At 30.2% G+C, this 24,670-nt stretch overlaps 3 protein-coding genes across 9 annotated transcripts; all 3 read left to right on the top strand.

Annotated features, from left to right (window-relative positions):
* The first annotated feature begins 130 nt into the window (after positions 1 to 130).
* LOC123258802 (probable ATP-dependent RNA helicase DDX17) lies at positions 131 to 8,115 on the top strand. 5 transcript variants are annotated; one of them, XM_044719024.1, is made up of 8 exons: positions 131 to 294; positions 1,380 to 1,730; positions 1,820 to 2,473; positions 3,221 to 3,393; positions 3,458 to 3,517; positions 5,007 to 5,249; positions 6,137 to 6,301; positions 7,759 to 8,115. In XM_044719024.1, the coding sequence occupies exons 1-8, from the start codon at positions 278 to 280 to the stop codon at positions 7,794 to 7,796; spliced, it is 1,701 nt and encodes a 566-aa protein (XP_044574959.1). In that variant the 5' UTR covers positions 131 to 277; the 3' UTR covers positions 7,797 to 8,115. The 5 variants fall into 5 exon arrangements, with proteins under 5 accessions (XP_044574959.1, XP_044574956.1, XP_044574958.1 ...); XM_044719021.1 differs by having other exon boundaries at positions 6,137 to 6,775; XM_044719023.1 differs by having other exon boundaries at positions 6,122 to 6,301.
* A 523-nt stretch (positions 8,116 to 8,638) lies between these two features.
* Positions 8,639 to 15,355, top strand: LOC123258801 (DEAD-box ATP-dependent RNA helicase 20-like). 2 transcript variants are annotated; one of them, XM_044719018.1, is made up of 4 exons: positions 8,639 to 8,744; positions 8,914 to 9,045; positions 9,374 to 9,863; positions 10,338 to 15,355. In XM_044719018.1, the coding sequence occupies exons 2-4, from the start codon at positions 9,014 to 9,016 to the stop codon at positions 12,015 to 12,017; spliced, it is 2,202 nt and encodes a 733-aa protein (XP_044574953.1). In that variant the 5' UTR covers positions 8,639 to 8,744; positions 8,914 to 9,013; the 3' UTR covers positions 12,018 to 15,355. The 2 variants fall into 2 exon arrangements, with proteins under 2 accessions (XP_044574953.1, XP_044574952.1); XM_044719017.1 differs by having other exon boundaries at positions 9,368 to 9,863.
* Positions 15,356 to 18,884: 3,529 nt separating this feature from the next.
* Positions 18,885 to 24,419, top strand: LOC123258803 (ATP-dependent RNA helicase p62-like). 2 transcript variants are annotated; one of them, XR_006508145.1, is made up of 7 exons: positions 18,885 to 19,042; positions 19,159 to 19,248; positions 19,969 to 21,057; positions 21,256 to 21,434; positions 21,563 to 21,622; positions 22,197 to 22,692; positions 23,008 to 23,174. XR_006508145.1 is itself a non-coding variant. In XM_044719025.1 (7 exons), coding segments are annotated over exons 2-7 (1,686 nt in total). In that variant the 5' UTR covers positions 18,886 to 19,042; positions 19,159 to 19,246; the 3' UTR covers positions 23,812 to 24,419. The 2 variants fall into 2 exon arrangements, 1 of the variants encoding a protein (XP_044574960.1); XM_044719025.1 differs by lacking the exon at positions 22,197 to 22,692 and adding an exon at positions 23,705 to 24,419 and having other exon boundaries at positions 18,886 to 19,042; positions 23,008 to 23,256.
* The last annotated feature ends 251 nt before the right edge of the window (positions 24,420 to 24,670 follow it).

Below are 24,670 nucleotides of genomic sequence, written 5' to 3'. Positions count from 1 at the left end.
AGCGCTAGTGCCAAATTGTGGGTTACATGCTTAAATATACATAGAAGGACATCTATATTCACCGAACACAGCCTTCTTTGTCGGCGCGAACTCTACAGGCGAAAAATGACTCCATTTTACTCATATTTCACTCGAGCGCATTGAGCGTTCGCTCGGTTTCCTTGCAATTCGCTGAAAAATACGTGTTTTTTTTTTTAATAATTTTTTACTCCAAAACCCATCATTACTTTGTAAATTATTACAACGAAATTAATATAAAGTACACAAGTGCAATACAATGGGACGGTATAGGAGGTAAGTTTTGCAAAAATAAATAAATAAATGCAACAATGTGTTCAAAGAATCTACAGAGCTAGCGTCCGAATGCCTGTATTGTAATTTTCAGAACATTATCTCGCGTCGCGTCGCAAATTCATCAAAATAATTCACTCTGGAAAATTTAATAAATTTAAAAAATTTTTTTTCATCAATTATTTTCAAAGTTAAGTAATATTTGATAAATTTTTCGGCAAATATGTTTAAAGTTGTGAAATGTTGTCGCTAATTTATTAAATCACACTGCAGCATTTAATAAACATATATCTTGTCTAATTAATTTTAATTGTAATAATAAATTTTTTAATTAATTAATTAATCGAGCGCGCATGCATGTGTGAAACAGATTAATTAGTAGTAATAAAGAAATAAGTCTAAAAAAGTGAGGAGGAATGTTTGTGGAAAATAGTATGGGATATGTCAGAATATTGTAAAAAAGCAATGTACCAAAAATATGGTGAAATGTATGCCAAAAATTAGAATTAATTTAATTAATTTAACACTATGTAATCAACATAAAAACAAGCTAAATATAAAAACAGCGCTGCTTGTTTTTCTATTTAGAAAATATTTATAAAAATAAATTTAGAATGAAAATTAAGTTAGCCGATTTTTAAAAATTTTTAGAGTTTTTTTTTATTGATAAAATTATTACAAAAAAATAAAAAAAAAGTTTCATTTGTAAAAAACTTTAAAAACTGTAAGTGCAATTTTTAAAAAATATTTTTTTGTTTTGATTTAATTATTAAAAAAAAAATTAAAAACGTCGGATAACTTTAGTAATATAAATTTAGAAGATATTTAATAATTTTTAGAATTTTTTTTAACGAATAAATTATGGCAAAAAAAAAATTAGAAAAAAAAATTGACCTGTCAAAATTAAAAAAAATAAAAAATGCAATTTTTTTTAAATTTATTTTTTGGAACAAATTTGTTTGTTAAAAAAAATCAAAAAATTCTCTAATGACTGCTAACGTTAATGTCATAAATATTTTGTAAAACACTGTCTATGTGATACAAATAAAGTCAAATTTATTATTAATCAATTAATCATTTATAAACAGCCGCAGCAGAGACCGCGATCGACGTAGAAGATCCAGAAGTCGTTCCAGAAGCAGATCGCCTCGTGACAGACGAGGATGGGGTGGTGGCGGAGTAAGAGACCGAGGTAGCAACCGAGGAGGTCGCAATCAGCCAGGAGCGAGTCTGAGGAAGCCTCGCTGGGACTTGGGGCGTCTAGAGCCATTCAAGAAAGATTTTTACGTGCCTAGTGACACAGTATTGAACCGCGACCCGCGTTACATCGAGCAATATAGAAGCGAAAAGGAGATAACCCTCCGGGGAAAATGTATACCCAATCCAGTGTTTAGCTTCGAAGAGGCCGGATTTCCGGATTATGTTATGAAAGAGATAAAGTAAGTACTAATGATACCCTATGGTGAATAATTAAGATAATTGGTTGGTTAATAAACAGTAATTAAATTTATTTTTTTTTTTATTTTAGACGTCAAGGCTTCAAAGAGCCTACGTCGATCCAAGCACAAGGATGGCCAATCGCTCTGAGCGGACGTGACATGGTTGGAATAGCCTCGACTGGCTCCGGGAAAACTCTGTCGTACATTTTACCGGCTATTGTGCATATCAACAGCCAGCCGAAGCTTCTGCGTAAGGATGGACCGATTGCTCTGGTACTGGCTCCAACCAGAGAGCTTGCTCAACAAATCCAACAGGTTGCGGATGACTTTGGTCACACGTCTGGCATAAGGAATACTTGTTTGTACGGAGGAGCTCCGAAGAGTTCCCAAGCAAGAGATTTAGACAGCGGGGTGGAAATTGTTATTGCTACTCCGGGAAGACTCCTCGATTTTCTCGAGTCCAGTCGGACGAACCTCAAGAGGTGTACATATTTAGTGTTGGATGAGGCTGATCGTATGTTGGACATGGGCTTCGAACCGCAAATAAGAAAAATTATTGAACAAATTAGACCTGATAGGCAGACACTCATGTGGTCTGCTACTTGGCCAAAAGAGGTTAAAAATTTAGCTGAAGATTTTCTTAAGGACTACGCACAGATTAATGTTGGATCGCTACAATTGTCGGCTAATCACAATATTTTACAAATTATTGACGTTTGTCAGGACTATGAAAAAGAAGCAAAGTATGTTATTTTAGATTTTTAATTAAAATAAATGCTTGATTTGTGAACTATAAAAAATTAAAATTTTGCTTTATTTAATAATGATTTTTGTTAAATTGCACTGTACTTTTTAAAATATTGATGTTTTTAAAGATATAAGCTCATCCCGATGTCACACTCATCAAGAGCTTTCATTTAAGTACCCACATGTATTTTGATATATTTTTCATATATACATATATATAATATATATAAATATATGAAAAATTGATGTGGGTACTCAAATGAAAGGTCTTGATGATTGTAATATCGAGATGAGCTTATATCTTTAAAAATGTCATTAGTTGACAAGATACAATGTCATTTCTTAGTTATTGACATTTTTTAAGATATAAGCTCATCCCGATGTTACACTCATCAAGAGCTTTCATTTGAGTACCCACATGCATTTTTGATATATTTTTCATATATACATATATATAAATATATGAAAAATTGATGTGGGTACTCAAATGAATGGTCTAGATGAGTGTAACATCGGGATGAGCTTATATCTTTAAAAATGTTAATATTTCACAAGATAATGAAACAAAGGTGAGAATGAAACAAAACCTTGAAAAGGCACAAATTCAAGCCAAGACTTTTGCAATGACACTAAAGTTCACTAAAAAAAACCGATTTTATCATATGACTATCTTGGAAACAAAATTTTTCTTATTCTCTTAATAATATAGATGATTATAATTATAATTATTTGTTTGTTGGTAGGCTAAGTACACTGTTAAAAGAAATAATGGCTGAAAGCGAAAATAAAACGATTGTATTTATTGAAACAAAACGCAGAGTAGATGAAATAACGAGAAAAATGAAACGTGAAGGATGGCCAGCTGTTTGCATTCACGGTGATAAAACTCAACAAGAACGTGATTGGGTTTTACAAGGTATAATTTTATATTGCTTATTGTAATTAAAATTCTTATTAATTTTTTTTTATTATTTAATTAGATTTTCGATCTGGTAAGGCTCCAATTCTTGTAGCAACTGACGTAGCAGCTCGTGGGCTAGGTAAGATGAAAAAATAAATTTTTTTACTAATTATTAATAAATTGATTTAATTTTCGAGTCAAAATTTGTAATTAAAAATATTTAATAATTTTAAAATCTATTATTAAAGTAATAAAATTTTTTTTATTTTTATTTTTAATAGATAGTTATTATTAAAGAGTAACTATTGATTAAATAAAAAAAAAATGATTATTAAAATTAAGAGTAAAAAAAATCTAGTGTAAGATAAAAGAATATAGCTAACGCGGCTGGATGTTTGTTTGGATTGCAGAGGCACATTGCGCGCAGGTCCACGCCGGGTAATGCAAAGCAAACGGGGGTGCACTTTCGTCTTATTCGGTAGTGCACTAGTTTGCATTGTCTGCGGTGGCTGCTGCGCGTGCCTCTATACGTCAATTGCGTGATGGGCCAGTCTGGGTCCTATCGGGCCCTCAATAAATCTGTCTACGAAACCTCGGTTCTACCGTCTGCGACGTCATATTGCATCTGGGCTAGCCGAGTTGTCTAGACTCTAGAAACATACTAGAGTTCCCCACATGTCTACTGGTCACTCGAGCTAATCGTGGCCCGCCCAACGAAGGCGGTCACCAATTCCAATCTCTCACGAGGCGATGGCATGCTAGACTCTATGGATGCCAAGGCCTCTTGTGGGTCCCATTAGCAACCGGCGGTGAGGCTGTAGCTGGAGCGAGCTCAATACAGCCAGGCCATGCCTGTACGTTGCTAACGACACTCGCCCGCTGCCTTACTTTAGTATGACAGTCCAATCAAATTATTTCATATCACAAACATTTCCTATTTTTTTTATTTTTTTATATAATAATAATAATAATAATAATAACTTCATACCTTCTTCTTTTTGTTATTTTGCCTTTTTTATAATTCATCATCAATCTTACACATTAGTATCATCATACATTTTCATAATCACTATTACCATTAATTTAAATCGTTTTTTTCATCTAACATTACATTTTATTTTATTTCACATTTTTTTAATAGTTAAAAAAAAAGTAGAGCATTGCAGTCATAAGCTTCGGTCCTTTTAATTTTAATATTGCTGCTTGTTTTTAAAAATAAAATTTTTCTTGTTGCCTAATTTATAAATTATTTATTCAATTGCTATCGAAGCTTATTTTAAAAAATTATTATTAGTTATTTTTATTTGTTAATTTTTAATTATAATAAAAATATAAAAGCTTGCTTTTATGCACGATTTGGGAATTGATTGTTTGTAAAACAAGTTTTCCACTCGTGAATAAATTAGTCCCTTGTGTATGAAAATATTTAATAATTAATAGATGTAATTTTATTGTCCGAGGGACTGTAGCTTATGGTATTATAAAAGCAAAAAAAATAATCAATTAAAACGTGTAAAACCTTTTTAATGTAAATAGGAAAAAAAATACGCGTTACCCACATAATGCTGAATTTCTATAATTATAATTGATGGTAATAAAAATATGCTAACTATATTTATAAATTTCAGACGTTGAAGACGTGAAGTTTGTGATAAACTTCGACTATCCATCTTGTTCAGAAGATTATGTTCACCGTATCGGTCGTACAGGCCGCCGTCAAAAAACCGGGACAGCTTATACATTTTTCACACCCAATAACTCTAATAAAGCCAATGACCTAATTCAAGTATTAAAGGAGGCTAATCAGGTTATTAATCCGAAATTATTAGAGCTTGTAGATAGCCGGGCTGGAATGTTTGGACGACAGAAAGGTAATATCTAAAAAAAATTATTTATTCACTGATAGAAGGATTTTTTAATTATTAATCAACTCAAAAAAAAATTTTTAAGAGGTCGCTCCGAATTTTTTTAAATTTTAAAAATCAAATTTTTTAATTTTTTTTTCTCGTTACTTGATAATTTTATAGACCAAAAAAAAATAAGCTCTCGAAAATTTCAATTCAAAATTAAAATTTTGAAAGGTCGCTCATAATTTTTTTTAAATTTCAGAGTTAAAAAATGCTAATCCAATTAAATAGTCACTAATAAATTTAAAAAAAATTATGAGCGACCTTTTAAAATTCACATTTTAAACTGAAACTTTCAAGAAAACCTTTTTTTTTTGGTCTATAAAATTATGACGTGACGAGAAAAAAAATTTAAAAAAAAAATTCTATTTTTGACGATTTTTGAAATTTAAAAAAATTTAGAGCGACCTCTTAAGAATTTTTTTTTAAGCTGTTCTTTGGAGAGGGCTCTTAAAACATCAAAAATTAACATTTTTTCACTCGAGACTAAAAAAAAAAAATAGTCGATTTTTTTGCACCACCCTACTATCGGGTTATAAAAAGTATTAAAAGAAAATTGCTTTTATTTTTGCTTTTTATTTTAAATAAATATTTGTTAACAGTTAACAAATATTCATAAACCATTAATGAATATTTATAAACAGTTAATAAATTATACTTAATAAATTACTTATTAACTGTTAATAAATATTTGTTAACTGTTAACAAATCGTATTTAATAAATAATTTATTAATAGTTAATCAAGCTTATTAAATATAAACAAATCCTTCTATCAGTGTTTATTTAAAATAAAATTGCATAAAAAAAATTAAATAAAGAATAAAATCGACAATAGTCGGATTTAATGCAGGTGGTAGAAATCGATGGCGTGCTCGTGGTCCTCGGAGTGGAAAGGACCGAAGCTACTCTCGAAGTCGCAGCCGGAGTTTCAGTAAAGAACGGAGCAACGGACGAGGAAGAAGAAGTTACAGTCGCAGCTACTCGAGGAGCCGTAGCCCGGTGACTAATCGTTCAGGCAAGTCGTCGGCAAGTCCAACGGGTGAGGACACTTTTTCGACTCGGACTCTGTCAATAAAACCTCCTCCGCTTCATACCGCACCACCGCCTCCTCTTCCACCTCTTCCAACGACCTTACCTCCACCTACTATCTTACCACCTCTGCCTTCTGAGCCGGAAGAACGGTCATCGGGAAGCACGATTCTTCACCATCATCGGCAAAGTCCGATGGTACCCCATCTACTTCGCACGGGAGCAGCGAGCCTGCCGGGGCCAACCGTAGCCTCAAGCTATCATCATCGTCTCGGTGAGGACGGATCCTCACCTAACGTTAATATTTTAGCGTCGATGCCTTCGCTACCCGGTCCCGGCGGCGGCGGCTTGGGGGTTACCTACCCTAATGGGATTTCGTACTATCATCTGCCCCCGCAGCAGCCTATGCACTCCACCAATGGCTTTCACCGCTAGCGGCCGAACTTCCGCTCTGCCGAAGGTTCGTTTAGATTTTCCCAACACGATGCATCAAATTTATTTTGATGAAATTTTTTAATTATACAACATACCTGTTTTTATTTGTTTATTTGTCGTCAATCTGGATTTGATGGATCGTATTATCATTACGGGTATCACTTTTTAAATCACATATACCTTCGTCGATTATTTTACAGCACTTTTTAAAATACATCCTTATATTTATCAAGAAAACGCGGATTATTAATACTCGGCAGACTCGGAATTTATTTTTTATTTTATTCTATGTTACTATACTTTTTATGATAATAATAATAAAGTTAGCCGATATTTTTAATTTTTTGATTTTGCTTCATTTATTAAATTATAACTAAAAAATATTTTTTTAAAATTGCACTTATAGTTTTTAAAGTTTTTTACAAGTGAAAATTTTTTTTTATTTTTTTGGAATCATTTTTTCAAAAAAAAAAAAAATTCTGAAAAATTTTTAAATGTCAGCTAACTTAATTTTCAAATGATAATAATAATAAAGTTAACCGACATTTTTAATTTTTTAATTTTGCTTCATTTATTAAATTATAACTAAAAAATATTTTTTTTAAATTGCACTTACAGTTTTTAAAGTTTTTTACAAGTGAATTTTTTTTATTTTATTTTTTTGTAATCATTTTTTCAATAAAAAAAAAAAATTCTAAAAATTTTTAAATGTCGGCTAACTTAATTTTCATTTTATGATACTGAATTTAACAGACATCTAACAATTTTTTAGATTTTTATAACAATTAAATTATAATAAAAATTTAGCAAAAAAATTCGACATGAAGAAATTTAAAGAAATTACAAGTAAGAATTTTTAAAAATATTTTTTTATAAAAATTCAAAGAATTGTCAGATGTCTGATAATTTTAGTATCATTAATTATTTTAATGAATATTTTTAGATTTTATTATGATTGTAATTAATTATAAACTAATTTATTAACTTAAATTTTCTATTTCATTCCAGAATTCATTGGAAAGAGTTATTGGAGCAGCGAGAGGTGATCAATGTCAAAGAATCTCCACATTAATTAACGCCAAGTTTTAATGGGCCTGAGCAAATTATATTGTGACAACATCAGCACAATTGATATTGTTTATTTGACGATACATTGCTTTTAACTTAATTGACATTTGATATTCTATGTATTTTATTTAAGGATAATTAACTTTTTGTAATAATTTCATGATATTTTTTATTTTAATTTTCAATTTTATTTTATAAAACAAATTTTCTTTAAAAAAAAAATTTATCGCATAGTTTTAAATATTTTTATGAAATGTATTATTTTTAATAAATTTTTAAACTACTAATTACTATTCATTCCCGTATTTAGATACTTATCGAAAAAAAAAAAAAAAAAAAAAAAAAAAAATAATAATAATTATAATAAATTCAATAAATGTACAGTATTTAATTCAATTTTAAAAAATAAATTTTGTTAGCTGACAAAAATGATTATTTTTTTAAAAACCACTCCAATAATTTTTTATTAACAATTATATTAATTAATTTTTATATATATATAAGTACAATTAAAAATTAATAAGCAAAGATTTTCATTTTTAATATTATTTTTATCGCCTAGAAACCTAGATTTTTCTTATCAGCTGATTGCTTGTCTTTCTTCATAACAAACTTCAATAATTACATCGGAGACTTTTCGAGAACTGAACAGTCTCAAGAAAATAAAGTAAAAAAATAATAGGCAAAAAAAATAATAAAAAAATAGCGAGAATAAAAGTAATCGATTGATTTTGAGTGAATAGTATCATTGGAGGGTTTTGCGCCGGCGCTAAAAAATAACAGCTAGCCGTGCAGCGATTCGCCGAGCGCGATCACATGACCGCGATCGGAAGTTACGTCACGTACGGTAAATTCTAGGTAGCTGGCAGTTTCCTTCTTCTCAGTGCCTGTTAGCCATTGTCGACTCTGCTTACCGGGTTACTGGAGTAAGTGCTCCCGCATTATTTTACAATTTAGTCTATTTCTCAGCATTATTTCTCACCAAAAATATCACTAAAGTCTTTCTAACACTCACTATCATCAATACCGATAATAAAATAATAAAACAATATATTTAAACTCATAATTTATGTCTTGATTTTTCATTGTTCTCAGGTTTGAGAGACAAGAGCTGACATCGTACGTTTAACATAGAAGGAGAGAGAAGTAAAGAGAAAGTTACTTACATTTGAGATAAAATAGTCAGCCGAACAAGATGTATACTAACGGTTACACACAACAAACTTCGTAAGTTTAATTGTCAATTAATATTAATATTTATAATTATTTTACAAGTGCGTTAGTTTTTAAAACTGTCTTGATATAAATCCATCATGGCGGACTTGGAAGTTTCGAGTAAAGTCGCGAACCGACCGGCCATTTTGTGAATTTCTTTTGTCGCTAAGAATGTTTAACAATAAATAAAATATTTTTTATTTAATTATGAATATTCATTAATTGTTCGCTGACAGTTGATAAAATTTTTTTTTTTAATTTACTTTTTTAATGACTTGAATTTTTCTTTTATTGTTAAGTGTCACAGAGTACGTTTGTCTTTCTAATATAAAAGTTTCAGACCCAGAGCTAACAGAGAGTATGGCAACAGGGGTGTAGGCGGAGGAACTTATTGGAACAGTCAACAACAAAATCCAAATAAATTCAACAACATGAACAACAATCCCAACAAAAAACAACAGCAACAGCAAAACCAACAAAATAACCAGAAGAAAGCCCCTGGTGATTTGTTGAAAAAACCAGACTGGGACATGGAAGCACTACCAGCGATTACTAAAAATCTCTACGTACCCCATCCAAATATCAGAAGCCGTTCACCCGATGACGTTCACAAGTACCACGCTGGAAAAGAAATAACTGTCAAGGGAAACAATACTCCACTACCGATCCAAGCTTTTGAAGAGAGTAATTTTCCAGATTATGTAATGCAAGAAATTGGTAAGCAAGGATTTCAAGAACCGACGGCCATTCAAGCTCAGGGCTGGCCCATTGCTCTCAGCGGTCGTGACATGGTTGGTATTGCTCAAACCGGATCGGGAAAAACCTTAGCAGTAAGTTTCTAAATTAAATTAATAAAAAATTTTGGTAATTATTTACAAGTGTTTTTAGTAATTATTTCGATAGCTTTTTCGCGTTCAAAAGTTGGAAAAAATTTTGGCTCATGTTTTTGGATAAAATTTTTATTTTATCTTTTTTTGATACATTTTTTTTTTTAAGTATATATATATATATATATATATATATATATATATATATATATATATATATATAAAAAACGAATAATTAAAAAGTTGAATATCACAATTTTTTTTTTAAATTCGTTAAAATTGTGATGATTAATTTTTTTTTTTTTTTTGGAAATTATTAATTTTTTTATGTATTTAAAAAAAAAAAAAAATATGTCAAAATCAAATAAAAATTTCGATTTAAAAAATGAAAATGAAAATTGTTGACCCTACTAGTAAATATTTACCAAAATTTCTTTTTTGTTCGGTACTAAGTAATAATTAATATTTTTTGTGTAGTATATCCTCCCAGCAACGGTACACATCAATCACCAGCCGCGATTAAGCCGTGGAGAAGGTCCGATCGTCTTGGTATTAGCTCCAACGCGTGAGCTGGCTCAACAGATCCAGTCAGTAGCACGAGACTTTGGATCCTCATCATGCATTCGCAATACTTGTATATTCGGTGGGTCTCCCAAAGGACCCCAAGCCCGGGATCTCGAGCGTGGAGTTGAGATCTGCATCGCGACACCTGGACGTTTGATTGACTTCCTGGAGAAAGGCACAACCAACCTGAGAAGATGTACTTACCTTGTATTGGACGAGGCTGACCGTATGCTGGACATGGGATTCGAGCCACAGATCCGCAAAATAATCGAACAAATCAGGCCAGACAGACAAGTTCTGATGTGGTCTGCAACTTGGCCGAAAGAAGTTCAGGCTCTTGCTGAAGATTTCCTCACTGATTACATTCAGATCAATATTGGATCTTTAACTCTTGCTGCAAATCACAATATTCGTCAGATTGTTGAAATTTGTCAAGAACACGAGAAAGAGTCTAAGCTAACGGGGTTACTGAGAGAAATAGGCTGTGAGAGAGGAAACAAAACGATAATATTCGTCGAGACAAAGAAGAAAGTCGATGACATTACAAAAGCGATAAAGCGGGAAGGCTGGTCTGCGATTGCTATTCACGGTGATAAATCTCAACCGGAGCGTGATTACGTTTTGTCTGAGTTTAGAAATGGCAAGACAGCAATCCTAGTTGCAACTGATGTAGCAGCTCGTGGTCTTGATGTTGAAGATGTTAAGTACGTTGTCAACTTCGATTATCCAAACAGTTCCGAGGATTACATCCACAGAATTGGAAGAACAGGACGTTGTCAGAGCGCAGGTACAGCTTACGCGTACTTCACCCCCAACAACGCCCGACAGGCCAAGGAATTGATATCCGTGCTCGAGGAAGCTGGCCAGATAATCAACCCACAGCTGTCTGAGCTGGCAAGTGCGCAGCGCGGCCAGTTTGGCAAGAATCGTCAGCGGTGGAATCCTGCCAGATCTTCACCAAACAACAACCCGAACTCCAGCCCCAGAGGCAACGCCGGCAGTCCTACTGGCACTTGGTCCAACAATCAGCAGACGAACGTGTACCAACAACAGCAACACAACTCTTATGAGAGATCCAACATGCATCGCCAGCAAAACGGATACGTTCCTCGCCAGCAGAATAATTACCAGAACGGCAATTACCAGCAGCAGCAGCAACAACAACAACAACAACAACAACAACAGCAGCAGCAACAACAGACCCAACAGCGTCAATCAAACACCGGTTACCAACAAAACAACTACCATCAGTCCCAAAATTCTCCCAATTACCAGGGCCAGAATGGAGGACAACGGTACCAGCCTCGTTCCGCGTATCAAAATAACCGCAGCATGAATCCTCAACGACAACAAAGCGCGTACGCTGGAAATCAGAACGGGCAGAATGTCTACTCGATGCCACCACCATTCCTAATGCCGTCTAACGGTCACACTGATTCGGGAATACAGAGTCTAGTTAGTAACAAGTTCTTCCAGACAAACAGACCACCACCAACTGCCAACGCATGTGCATATCAATCAATGGGATACGGTCAGTTCCAAGCTGTTTCACCCTACGGATATCCTTACCCACCAACACCCGTTCAACAGTGATTCTCCAGTACTAGAGGTAAATTTATATAAAAGTTTGCGTCGAAATAAGGATCAATTATTATCGTCAATTGCGTTATATAAAAAATACGCTTTGACATTATTCTTATAATTTTTTTTTTCTTTATAAATCACCAAATGGGCTTTTTATTGTTAAATCAATATATCTCCTTCGTCTAATGTCTTTACAATAATCTTAATAATTTTATTTTAATTAATGCATATATATTTATATAATAATATTAATAATACTAGTTCTTTTTTTTTTTTTTTTTTGTTTGGTTGTTTGGTGGTTATACTATTCGTACTTTTCTGGAATGGTGCTCATTGGCGAATAAATTTTCAGCCTTGAGGATAAATAAACTTTAATCGCTAAAATCAAAGTTAACACATGACAAGCTTATTCATTAAATTTATTATCTAAGGCCTACGATGTTATAAATCATAGCCAATTAATAATAATGAATATTTCGGTTTATCTGGTAATTTTACACATATATATTTATTGTTTTACAAAGTACAATTTCATCCTGATACGCGATATCAAGGGATGGACATAATTAAAAGAATTGAAAGGTAAATAATTAAAATTAAATTAATAAATGCGCCAATTATTTGAGGCACATTCCAGTCGAGTTTTGACTTTAAATAATAGCTCGATAGCGGTGGTATAATAATAACTATTATAATATATTAATCGTAAAAAAAAAAAACAATATTTGGTAAATGACCACGGATGTAGTTTTTAATTGATGGTCATTAAAAATATTATATTATATTGATGAATAGTAATCTCTTTGCAGTAATAATGTAAAACTATTATCTGTATGCTTTTCTGAAATGCACGAAACGTATAGAAGGGGGGTGGGCTAGGATTAATGATTTATAATGTTTATTTATAACTTTGCGTATGCTGAAGACATTCTATTTAAAAATTAAAAAGATGTAAGAAAACAAATAAGGCCTTTTGCATAAAAATTAAGCTCTGCGTCCAATAAGAAACAAAATAATAATAAAATAAAGTTTAATAAACCAGTGTGGGATTTTAGATATTAATAAATCTCTTCGTACTCGAGACTGATAGATAATATGTCTCGGTTAAAAACGTCTTTCAATGTTTTTGAAGCTCTTAAAAAGGACGATTGACTATTATCGAATAAATAAACAAATGTCAAGTTAAAAGGGCGCGTAGTTGCATGGCTGTAAAGCTCGGTACCTTATTTTTGTATGAAATAAAACTAATTAAAAAGAAAAAAAAATAAGTAATTAACAATTTGTTGTTAGATCAACGAGTTAATAATATAAATAAAAGTTTATATTTATGCAACTGGCCACCGAGTGGTCCCATTTTGCACGCCCTCGTGCAGGCACGTGCAGGCTGTGGCTGCCAATCGTAAACCCAATTGTACCTGTTTTAGTTGACGCGTCTAAAAATTTAATTAGTATAAAGATAAAAGAAGAAAAAAAAAACATACTTTTAAAAATTGTTTTTTCTTATTATTTTTTTTTTATGTCATCATTTACGTTTTAGTTATTATATTACTCTGTGAGTCTAGGTTGTTTGTAATGTAACATTAATAATCTGTTAAATAAGTAAAGTCGCATAAAGATACTATACTACTATCGAAATACTACGAGGCTAACAGGTGTCAAACGCTAATTTTAATGGCTCGTGTATAGGGCAGTTCCTTTTCAGTCTTGGGCAATTTTAATAAATACCCAAGTACTGCGTTTTTTAATTAATAAATAAAGGTTAAAGAAAAATAAATAGAGAGCAAACAAATGAGGATAAATAAAAAATGAAAATGATCATTTATTGTAACGAGGATCCCTGCGACCAATATTTAAACAAAATTGTTTGTATATTATTATTATTATTACTATTATTATGTTTACTGTAACTAATATTGTGATCCTTGATTGAAAATCTAGCGTCTGTTCGATGATAATTTAATAATTGTTCAGTGTATTTTTTATTTAAGAGCCACGTTCTGTTATTGTGTAGTTTATGTCAGGCCATTTAATTAGTCTCTATAATATTATAATTATAAATACTACTATTAATTATTATTATTATTATTATTATTATTATCGTTGTTGTTATTATTAATTTTAGTTTAAAGTGGTCTTGCATATTTAAACTCACGCACACGTCAATTTTTTTTTCTATTAATTATTTTTAATCATTATTATTGATGTGTCATTAATTAAAATCCGATTTGGAAGTAATGAGATATATTATTGTTGTATCTTTTTACTCGAATTTAAGCTTTTTTCCTCAACAAACATGACAATCGACAGACGCTGAGATAGTTATTGTTAAATAAAAAAAAAAAAAATGAAACAAATAATGGAGGATAATTAAATAGCAAAAAGAGAGAAAGTGAGCATGAGTGAGATAAATAAAAGTAAATAATAAAAAGAGAAAGCTTACAAATCGCAAGTGATAAAACTGCAGGAGGCTGCCGTACATTAGCGTATTCTCTCTGTCGAATTTATAATGACACTTAGTTTTTTTACTTTAGCAAGAAAAAAAAATAATTAAATTATTAAAAATAATAATTGTAATAACAATGATAATATCAAAGTTTTTTATAAGTAATATTAATGAGTAATCTAATATTATTAAAGAGAATTTAAATAAATAAATATGTCACTTGGATATCGATAGGGAGTTTACGCGTAGCTCTGTGATATGTAATATGTGTAGCGCACGGATAAATTTTAATGAAATAAAATTTTTATGCGCAGCATGGTTATAATAGGGAAACGTATCTCATCAATTTTATATATGTGGTATACCATATCATGTTATCTCGATGGGGATTTTGCTGTCGACTGGCGGAAATTGATACATACAAACAAATTATTTATTTAATAACACAAGAGTAAAGAGAAAAAAAAAAAAAAAAACATTATTATTGATAAATTAAGGCAGTTTATGAGTCTCCCAATTTAAAAATTGGTATTTATTGTAAACCAATTTTAATGAAACTTATTTACAAAGAAAAATCTATTAAACGCGTTCTAAATAAGTGGTGAGCAAGTGCGAGCGAACGTGAGGGAGAGAAAGGTAGAATAACGAGGATTAGAGCGAGCGAAATAATTAAAAAAATAAACAAATGAAGATAAATAAATAACAATAAAATAATAATGAATCAACTTTATTACAAAATAGTTAATAGAATAAACGGGGCAACGACGAGACCTCTGCTAACTGATACTTTCTGAGTACTCTGACTGTGTTAGGTATATTAAGAATAGCTGATAATTATTTTTTGAAAAATAATAAAAGAAAATGAATAAAGAGATGTTTTTAAATAAAATAAAATAATTAAAATTAAAAAAAAAAACGGCTGAACGTACGTGTTATTAACACATGATTTTAAGACAACACGCACACAAAATACTTAGTGATTGCTTGTTAGGAAAAATATTTTAAAATAAACGTGTCGCTAACTGATGAGAAAGATAGGCGTACTTGCAACATTTGTTATTTAATAATTAGTATTTTGTACAGTTATAAATCGTGATTGCCATCATTATTATCTGTATAGTTTATTTGAGTTTATTTAATTAATATCTGTGCCAAGTTGGACACCTTGGTACATTTGCTTTTTAATATTGATTTTTTTTTTTTTATTATTTTGTACTTTTCGCGTAATATAATCACTATTTTGGTCATGTCGCGTAAGCCTCAGTATATAGTGTGGTGTGACAATTTTTTTTTTTATAACTAAATAATTATAAATATTAAAAAAATATACTGAGTACCTTAATTACAACGCTGAGCGCTGTGATATCGCGTACATGAAACTTTTTTATTGATTGTAATATTATAACGCGAGTATGCATAAATAACTTGTAATAATAAAATAAAATATAATTATTATCTCCTTTATACAAGACTGATCTTTCGCAACGTTAAAACAATTAACAAGTTGTATAGGCAATTGCGATAACTGTCGACATATGTGTTTGTATATTATTAAACAAAAATATTTATTTATTGCAAATAAATACGTTTGTATTACGATGCCGTCCGTGATTTAATGACTAAAAAAAAAAAAAAAAATATATCTATTACGGCTAAATAAAACTTGATAGTTTATTTTAAAAATTAAATTCAATCGAATATTCTTCCTTTATTGTATTATTTATTTCGAAGTAATTAATTAATTATTAACGATTGATAAATAAATATTGATAATAAATAATGAAAATAAAATGTGCAAGTAACGAAAAATTACTGGGAAAAATGGTCTATAATTGTTAATATTTAATTGCTTGAAGATAAAGTAAATAACAAGCGACTACCTTTCTTCTCGAGTGTGACACGCCGGTTATTGTATTTATATTGAATAACTGTCAATTATATAAATTCGATTGAATTAAATAAGCAATCTTAATATTAATATACACCATCTCATTATCCGTTAATCTTTATTAATTTATATTAATAAAACTAATTGATTTATCAATTAATTAGTATTATTTTTACTAACAAATAATAAAATAATTATACAGTTTAATAATGAAAATGTAAAATGTATTTTTTTCTATTCTATTGAAGTATTTTTCAATATTTTCATAGATCAAACTCATCGAAAGTCTAGTCAAAATCATTTATTACATTATTATTATTATCAATTATCACATACAAGTATGTTTATTTTCATAAATAGTTTATTTAACTAATTGTGAATTATTTTACAAACAATATATTTATTCTTAAAAAAAAAAAAATATTGAGAAAATAATAAAAGGAATAAATAATAAAAAAAAAAAATGTATATGAATATGAATTTAATCTGGCGACTTTAGCTGGCTTGTATATGTTTTATATTTGAAATACTAGTTTGTGATATAAAAATATATATATAATTAAATAAAACGAGAGTACCAAGAAGCCGTTCCCTGGTCGTTAGCCGATTGTTTATTCCGATCGAGTTAGTTGCATCAAAATAATTGAAGTGTTTATTTTAAAAACAAAGTGAACAATTGTAAGAGTCATTTGAAGTGGCGGATAATAAAAAAACATATTTATTTTCTGACCATGACATTGTGGAAGAATAACGTGATATATAAGTGTTGTATAACATTACGACCGTAATACTTCAGTCCTTTAGACTTAAACTTTAAAAAGGTTAAATAAATTTTGAGGTAGGGACTAATTCTTTATTATGATGAAGGAACACCCAGTGTAGTGTCGTTATCGCCTTCGATATTATTTCTTTTTATCTTATAAAATAATTAAAAAAAATTAAGGGAGACAACTCGTTAATTGCAACAAAATCCTCAAAATAAAAATAATTATTTTCAATTATTAATAATTAAATTAAACGATGTAATTAAATTTATAATAATACAAATATTGCTCTACATTCAGATTCTCTTCTGTAGGTTTCACTAAAGTGCATTTCTTGTATGTTATACAGTATTATGATAGAAAATAAAATAATAATAATAATAAAAACATATTGCAATTGTATTTATATAAATGCCTTGTTTATTTCCTCATACCTCTGATAGTCCTGTAATTCCTCATTTTTTATTTTTATTTTAATCATTATAGTTTGTAAAAAAGTTAATTAATTAGATATTTGATAATTTTTTTAATTTTTATAACAAATAAATTATCGCAAAAAAAATGAAAAATAAAAATTGACATGTAGAAATTTTAAAAATTAAAAATGCAATTTTTTTAAAATAATTTTTTTGGAACAAATTTGTTGGTTAAAAAAAATAAAAAAATAATGTTAGTTTATAAGATTTTGTTGTGAAAAAATATAATTTTTATTATTAAATTTAATATTCAGTCATATGAAAATAAAATTAGCCGACATTTAAAAATTTTTATAATTTTTTTTATTAAAAAAATGATTACAAAAATTTTTTTTTTAATTTTGCATTTGTAAAAAAATTTAAAAACTATAAGGTAAAAGCCCAATATGATCATGTCAGTATATGATCACTCCATGTATTTGTAGAACTATATTCACCAATATAGGTATACCAACCCCTGGAGTGATCATATACTGGTACATGATCATATATTGGGGCTTTTACCTTAATTGCAATTTAAAAAAAAATATTTTTTAGTTCTAATTTAATAAATTAAGCAAAATCAAAAAATTACAAATTTCGGCTAACTTTAATGTAATTCAGTCATTTTATAAATAAAATGACTAAGTTGAAATTGAAAAATTTGAATTTTTTTTTTTTGTTAATAGATAAAAAATCACTTTGTCTTCTAAGTTTACACTTATATTTTTTATTAATAAATTTTATATTAGAAATTTGACTCTTAATTTCTCAAATGTTGAAATCAGCTGACATTTTACCTTTTTTTAGTTTTTTTAATAAAAAATACTTTAATGAATTCTTTAAATGTTTTGTTTTTAGTATAAATATTTTTTTAATTGTAAAAATTCTGAAAAGTCTGCTGCAATGATTCATTCATAAATTTATTGTCATAATTGTTCGATTTTTCATAAAATAATTGCTTGGATCAATAAAAAGTTCGAGTAAATTCTCGATAAATTTTCCTAGTTGTTTCTGGACTTTTCCAGAAGCGACAAATAATAGCTAACGGGACAACTAACGCCATTTTGCTGTAATAATTTAATAAAAAAATCAATATGCAGTTATTTAGTTACTAAAGTTCACGCATGAGCACTGACTACAAACTTGACTAGAGTAGTACATAATTACCTGCTGACTAACAAAGTAAAAAAGAAATAACAAGTAAAAATTATTACAAATAACTCTAAAAAAAAATAAAAAATTAATAAATTTAATTTTTCACTTTAAAAATAATGTTAATTTAAATAAAAAATTCTAAAATGAACAAAGAGTTACGAAAATCAATATAACTGCGCAAAGAATACGTGTTTTATCTCGACTGCGCATGTGCAGAGCCGCAAAATAGCTGTCTGCGCAGAGAAGACTCTCCCACTTACCAGGATAAGTTAAGTGGCTTCCGGCATTTTCGAGACTCGATCTTTCCGTCCCTATCAGCGGCACGGGTAAGTCGTATTTTTCAATCACTCGTTTAAATTTAGTTTTTGGATATTTTAATCCAGCTGGCTCAGTGAGTTAAATCGCCAGCAATTAACCAGTTGTATTTTTCACATTATTCCAGAGATCTTAGCCGCTTTTTGTAACATCCTACTACAAATAATTCAACATCTTTCTTCGGGACAGTGAAGCACAACATCCCAATTAAAAAAATGTAAGTAAATTATTATTTAATTTTAACTCCAATAATTACAATTATTATTATTAACAACGTAAATAACTAAATAAATAAATTAATATTAATTATTAAATTTAGTAATTAAATATTTTATATAACATTTACATTGAACGCGTTCCGTATCGTAGTCATCATAGTCGGCGGCCATTACGTGTACGTCGCAATGATCATAGGCCACGTTGAATTATATTAAAAAAAATTCAGCTGCAACTTATGGCCTCTCATTTTGGCATGCCTCTGTCTTGTATTTCGACTGAGCATGAATGCTTGTGAGAGGTAGATAAAATCCGCGAAACATGCCTTCGGTGTCCACACACTTTGTCTGGATCCGTCTCTCAATGTTCGCAACAAAACGACTCCATTTAATTTTTAAATAATTAAATTGTCCTTGGACCAAATAATTAATTTAAAATATAATGATAAATTTAGCAGATATTTAATAATTTTTTTTATCAAGAAAATTATGGCAAAAAAAAAATCAAAAAAATTGACATGCAGAAATTTTAAAAATTAAAAATGCAATTTTTTAAAGATAATTTTTTTGAACAAATTTTTTTGTTGAAAAAAATTAAAAAATTCTCTAGTTCTAACATTAATGTCATATTTAAATTGCATACGCGTATTATTATTATTATTATTATTATTCACCATACTTGCAGCTATTAAATTTATTTCCTAACATAAAATTACTTCCAGGACTTACAGTGGTGCATCGTCTGGTGGTGGTGGTGGTGGATTCCGTAGTGGTGGAGCAGGAAAAGGCGGAGCTGCTCAGCGTAGCAGCGGACCGCCGCGCAATGGCTTCGGCGGCGGTGGAGGTGGTAATAGGTTCGGCGGAGCACGAGGTGGAAACACTGGTGGATCCAATGGCCGCTTTGGAAACCGTGGGAACTCAAACAACCCTAAAACTGCAGGCAACACCCTTAAAAAACCCAACTGGGATTACGAAAATCTGAAACCTTTCAAGAAAGATTTCTACATCCCACATTCAAACGTTTCCCAGCGAAACTACCGCGAGATCGATTCTTTCCGACTAGAAAAAGAAATTACCCTTAAGGGAGAGGAAATTCCAGACCCAATCCAGTCTTTCGACGAAGGAAACTTCCCGGATTACGTAATGGAGGGAATTAAGAGACAAGGGTTCACCGAGCCGACGGCTATTCAGTCCCAAGGTTGGCCCATTGCGATGTCCGGCCGCAACATGGTCGGTATTGCTCAAACAGGATCAGGAAAGACGCTTGGATACATCTTGCCTGCTATCGTTCACATCAACAACCAGCAACCTCTGAACCGTGGAGACGGACCCATCGCTCTGGTACTTGCACCCACCAGAGAATTGGCCCAGCAGATCCAAACAGTCGCCAATGATTTTGGATCTCTGTCTTATGTAAGGAACACATGCATTTTCGGGGGAGCTCCCAAGGGCAGCCAAGCTCGTGACCTGGAACGTGGTGTTGAGATTGTTATTGCCACACCTGGAAGGCTTATTGATTTCCTCGAGCGCGGCACCACCAATCTGCGCAGATGCACGTACTTGGTACTCGATGAGGCTGACCGTATGTTGGACATGGGATTCGAACCACAAATTAGAAAAATTATCGAGCAAATCAGACCTGACAGACAAGTACTTATGTGGTCTGCTACTTGGCCAAAGGAAGTCAGAATGTTGGCTGAGGAATATCTCGTTGACTACACCCAATTGAATATTGGATCTCTCTCGCTCTGTGCGAACCACAACATTCTCCAAATTGTTGATGTATGCCAAGAACATGAAAAAGAAACAAAGTAAGTTTTTTTTTTTTTAATTAAATTTTGAATTTTATTTTATTTTTTACATGATGAAATTCCTTTATGAAGTAACGTGATTTTATACAAGAATTTTTTACCTCTGAGAAGATCTGATTTTTTTTTTATTTTTTATTAAAATATTTTTTGTCACTTTTAATAATTATTTTGCTAATTAATTTTTTATTTATATTGCAGATTAGGATCTTTGCTCCAAGAAATTGGTAATGTTAATGATGACGGTGGAAAAACAATTATCTTCGTAGAAACTAAGAAAAAAGTTGAAAATATTACTAGAAACATAAGAAGATACGGCTGGCCTGCCGTGTGTATGCACGGAGACAAATCACAGCAAGAACGTGATTATGTTCTTAGAGGTAAATTATCTAATTGTTTTTTTAATTAAAAAAAAAAAAAAAAAAAAAAAATCTATTTTTTTTTTAATTAAAAAAAATTTTTTTTCTACAATTAAAAATTACTAATTTATTCATTTTATTTATTTCAGAATTCAGAAACAAGAAAGGTTCAATTCTTGTAGCAACAGACGTTGCTGCTCGTGGACTTGGTAAGATGTTAATCTGGCTCAGTTTAAAACGTGTCGGATTTTTGAATTATTTTTTTTCTACTCGCGAAGGGTGGGATCGTTGATAATTATCGATAATTTGTCTGGTTTTATTTTCTTGAGTAATAACAATAACAGTTAGGGTTTAATAAGAGTGGGAAACAGTACGAGGGAGGGTGGCGATGTAGCACAGACTGGTTATATGAAGTTGATGCCTGCTCGTGAAGAGTTTATTAAAGAGTTGTCACGATTATGGCGCCCTAAGGTGTTTCAGGATTAAATTTTCGTCTCAAATGCTTCGACTAGTTTCTTTAAATTATTTTTTTACACTGACAGAATTTTTTTTATTTTTTTTTTTTCATCAGATTTTTCTTACAGGGTCTAATTTTTTACATTAAATTTTTCATCATAAATAAATAAATAAATAAATAACTAGGTATAAGAAAAGGGAAACTTTAGGATTTTAAATTTAAAAAAAAAAAGTGTCGAAGGATAAGAAACGAGAAGCGGGGAACTAGAGCTTGAGTGTGGGCATCTTGTAATTTATTTTAATCAGTCTGGTTGTCTTTTGTTTCAGAGGCACATGATGCACAGAATCTGTTGAGTGCGCGATGAACAAAAAATCTTGAAAAGAATATTTGTTTGAAACATTTAAAATAAGTCATACAATCAGAACCATGGCTCACTCAATGTCTGTGCTCTATTTAAATAGACTATATATGAAAAGTGATATATAGATGATATGATATGTACATGCGGATATTCGCGTGCGTTTTATTAAGCATGTACTTATTAATGTGCCTCTGTGTACGGCCTGTGTACCACGTAAGTTATGAGTGGTGCGCGGGTAACGTCGCGCTGGTTGGCTGAAAGGCTCTGGGCTTGCACGCACACACGCCGTTTAAAGACCAATTATCAATATCAGCCGGTGCGAGACAACAATCTATTGATTTTGCTACTATCGCTATTTGTGAATAAATACGAGCGTCAATCTGAACTTGCATTCAACTTTTGTACAACGCCGAGGAGTATACTTTGCGCTTACATCGAATGCAATGTTCAGCAGTGATATGGTTTGTACTTTTACAATTTCAGCTACCATTTCATACAAGTCATTTATTACACTTTTATTCATAAATTTTTTTTTTTTTTTTCTAATTCTTGATTAGTAAAGTTGACCTTTAATAATTAGCTTTTATATTTTCATTTTTTTAACACGCTCATCACAAGCTAGATTTGAACCTCAACATTTCATTTCTGCTTTTTAGTTAATTAAAATATATAAAAAAAAAATGTTCAATTTAAAAGTAAAATTTTTTTACTTAACATGGTTTAGTTGTTATTTGTTGGTATTTTTTTTTCTAACGGGTTTTATTATTGGGGTGTAGATGTCGATGATGTTAAGTATGTGATCAACTTCGACTATCCTTCCTCGTCGGAGGATTACATTCATAGAATTGGAAGAACTGGACGGTCTCAAGCCACTGGAACGAGTTACGCTTTCTTTACGCCACAAAACAGTCGACAAGCTAAAGATTTAATAAACGTACTCAAAGAAGCTAACCAAGTCATCAACCCCAAGCTGTCCGAGCTCGCTAGTAAATCCGGGGGACATGGAGGTGGATACGGACAAAGAAGTAAGTTATAATAATTTTTTTTTAATTTATTAAAAAAATTATAATCATAAAGTTAGCCGACATTTTTGATTATGCTTAATTTATTAGAGCTAAAAAATATTTTTTTTAAATTGTACTAACAGTTTTTCAAATTTATTACAAATGAAATTTTTTTTTTATTAAAAAAAAATTATAGGCTACCTTTATTTTCATAAAAAATTTATTTAAATGTTAATGTTAATTATTAGAGTTTTTTTAATTAGTTAAAAAAATAATAATAAAGTTAGCCGACATTTTTGATTTTGTATAATTTATTAAAACTAAAAATTTTTTTTTAAATTGCACTTACAGTTTTTCAAATTTATTACAAATGAAATTTTTTTTTTTTTAATAAAAAAAAAATTAGAGGCTAATTTTATTTTCATAAAAAATTTATTTAAATATTAATGTTAATTTTTTTTATCTTCAGGTCGTTGGGGCTACGGTGGAGGACGTGGAGGTGGACGGGAGAACAACTTCTCCGGAGTACACAAAAGATTCGAAGACAGAAGCAACAACTACAACAACTACAGTTGATTAAATAATTCATCGTATGATCGGAACGTTAACCAAAACATAAATACGTGGGAATTTAATTCGTCATATTCTAGAAATTCTTTTCAAGTCTAAAGTCAATTGATAATTTTCACGTATTGGTTATCACGCGTGCACGGTCTTTTTTGTTAACAAAATTTTTTTCTATTTATATAAAATTAATTAATTCACTTCGCCATAATGGCAATAAATAAAAACAGAGTTCAAATTTAGAAGAGGTTTAACTTATGTTTTTTTTTCCTTTTTTTATTTCTATTTTTCTTACAAGAAGAAAACGAATGTTAGTTGAAAAAAAAGCTATTTTCGACACGAAAAATCTTTGTGTTTATTTAAGTAGATACCTTTTAAGGTAAATTTAATTATAATGTCGATACTTCAGTATTCATTCCAAATCATTGGGGTGGCTAACGATCCATATGATCTTAATTATTAACGATTTTGTTATTGATTATATGTATCAATTTTTAAAATAAGTGTGGCGAAAGTATAAAATAAAATAATAAATATATATCAGATAAAATATCACTTAAACAACATAATTCATGTATTGACTTCATTTACCTACAATAAAAAATTCACTTAATCATAAATAATTAATTTATTATTTATTTTTTAAGCCTACCTATTTCTTCTATTTTAATTTCTCATTTTTTCTATGGTACTAAAATTAGTCTAACAATTTTTGATTTTTTTTTATTAAATAAATTACAACAAAAAATATTTTTAAAAAATTGCACGTAAAATTTTTTAAATTTTCTGCATATGAAAAAAAAAATTTTTTTTTTCAATAAAATAAATTATAAAAATTATTATATGTCGGCTAATTTAATTTTTTTATTTT

The sequence above is a fragment of the Cotesia glomerata genome, linkage group LG2 (genome assembly GCF_020080835.1).
Source record: "Cotesia glomerata isolate CgM1 linkage group LG2, MPM_Cglom_v2.3, whole genome shotgun sequence".
Taxonomy (NCBI): Eukaryota; Metazoa; Arthropoda; class Insecta; order Hymenoptera; family Braconidae; genus Cotesia; species Cotesia glomerata.
Note: the sequence above shows the minus strand (reverse complement) of the source record. Positions and strands in the feature narration are given on the sequence as shown.

Excerpts from the sequence above, each read along its gene's own strand:
- LOC123258802 (XM_044719020.1), top strand. Across the intron at positions 2,474-3,220 it reads GACTATGAAAAAGAAGCAAA|GCTAAGTACACTGTTAAAAG; the intron begins GTATGTTATTTT and ends GTTTGTTGGTAG. Across the intron at positions 3,518-5,006 it reads CGTAGCAGCTCGTGGGCTAG|ACGTTGAAGACGTGAAGTTT; the intron begins GTAAGATGAAAA and ends TATAAATTTCAG.
- LOC123258801 (XM_044719017.1), top strand. The coding sequence starts at position 9,014 with ATGTATACTAACGGTTACACACAACAAACTTC. Across the intron at positions 9,046-9,367 it reads GGTTACACACAACAAACTTC|TTTCAGACCCAGAGCTAACA; the intron begins GTAAGTTTAATT and ends CTAATATAAAAG. Across the intron at positions 9,864-10,337 it reads GATCGGGAAAAACCTTAGCA|TATATCCTCCCAGCAACGGT; the intron begins GTAAGTTTCTAA and ends TTTTTTGTGTAG.
- LOC123258803 (XM_044719025.1), top strand. Across the intron at positions 21,058-21,255 it reads GAACATGAAAAAGAAACAAA|ATTAGGATCTTTGCTCCAAG; the intron begins GTAAGTTTTTTT and ends TTTATATTGCAG. Across the intron at positions 23,257-23,704 it reads AGGTGGATACGGACAAAGAA|GTCGTTGGGGCTACGGTGGA; the intron begins GTAAGTTATAAT and ends TTTTATCTTCAG.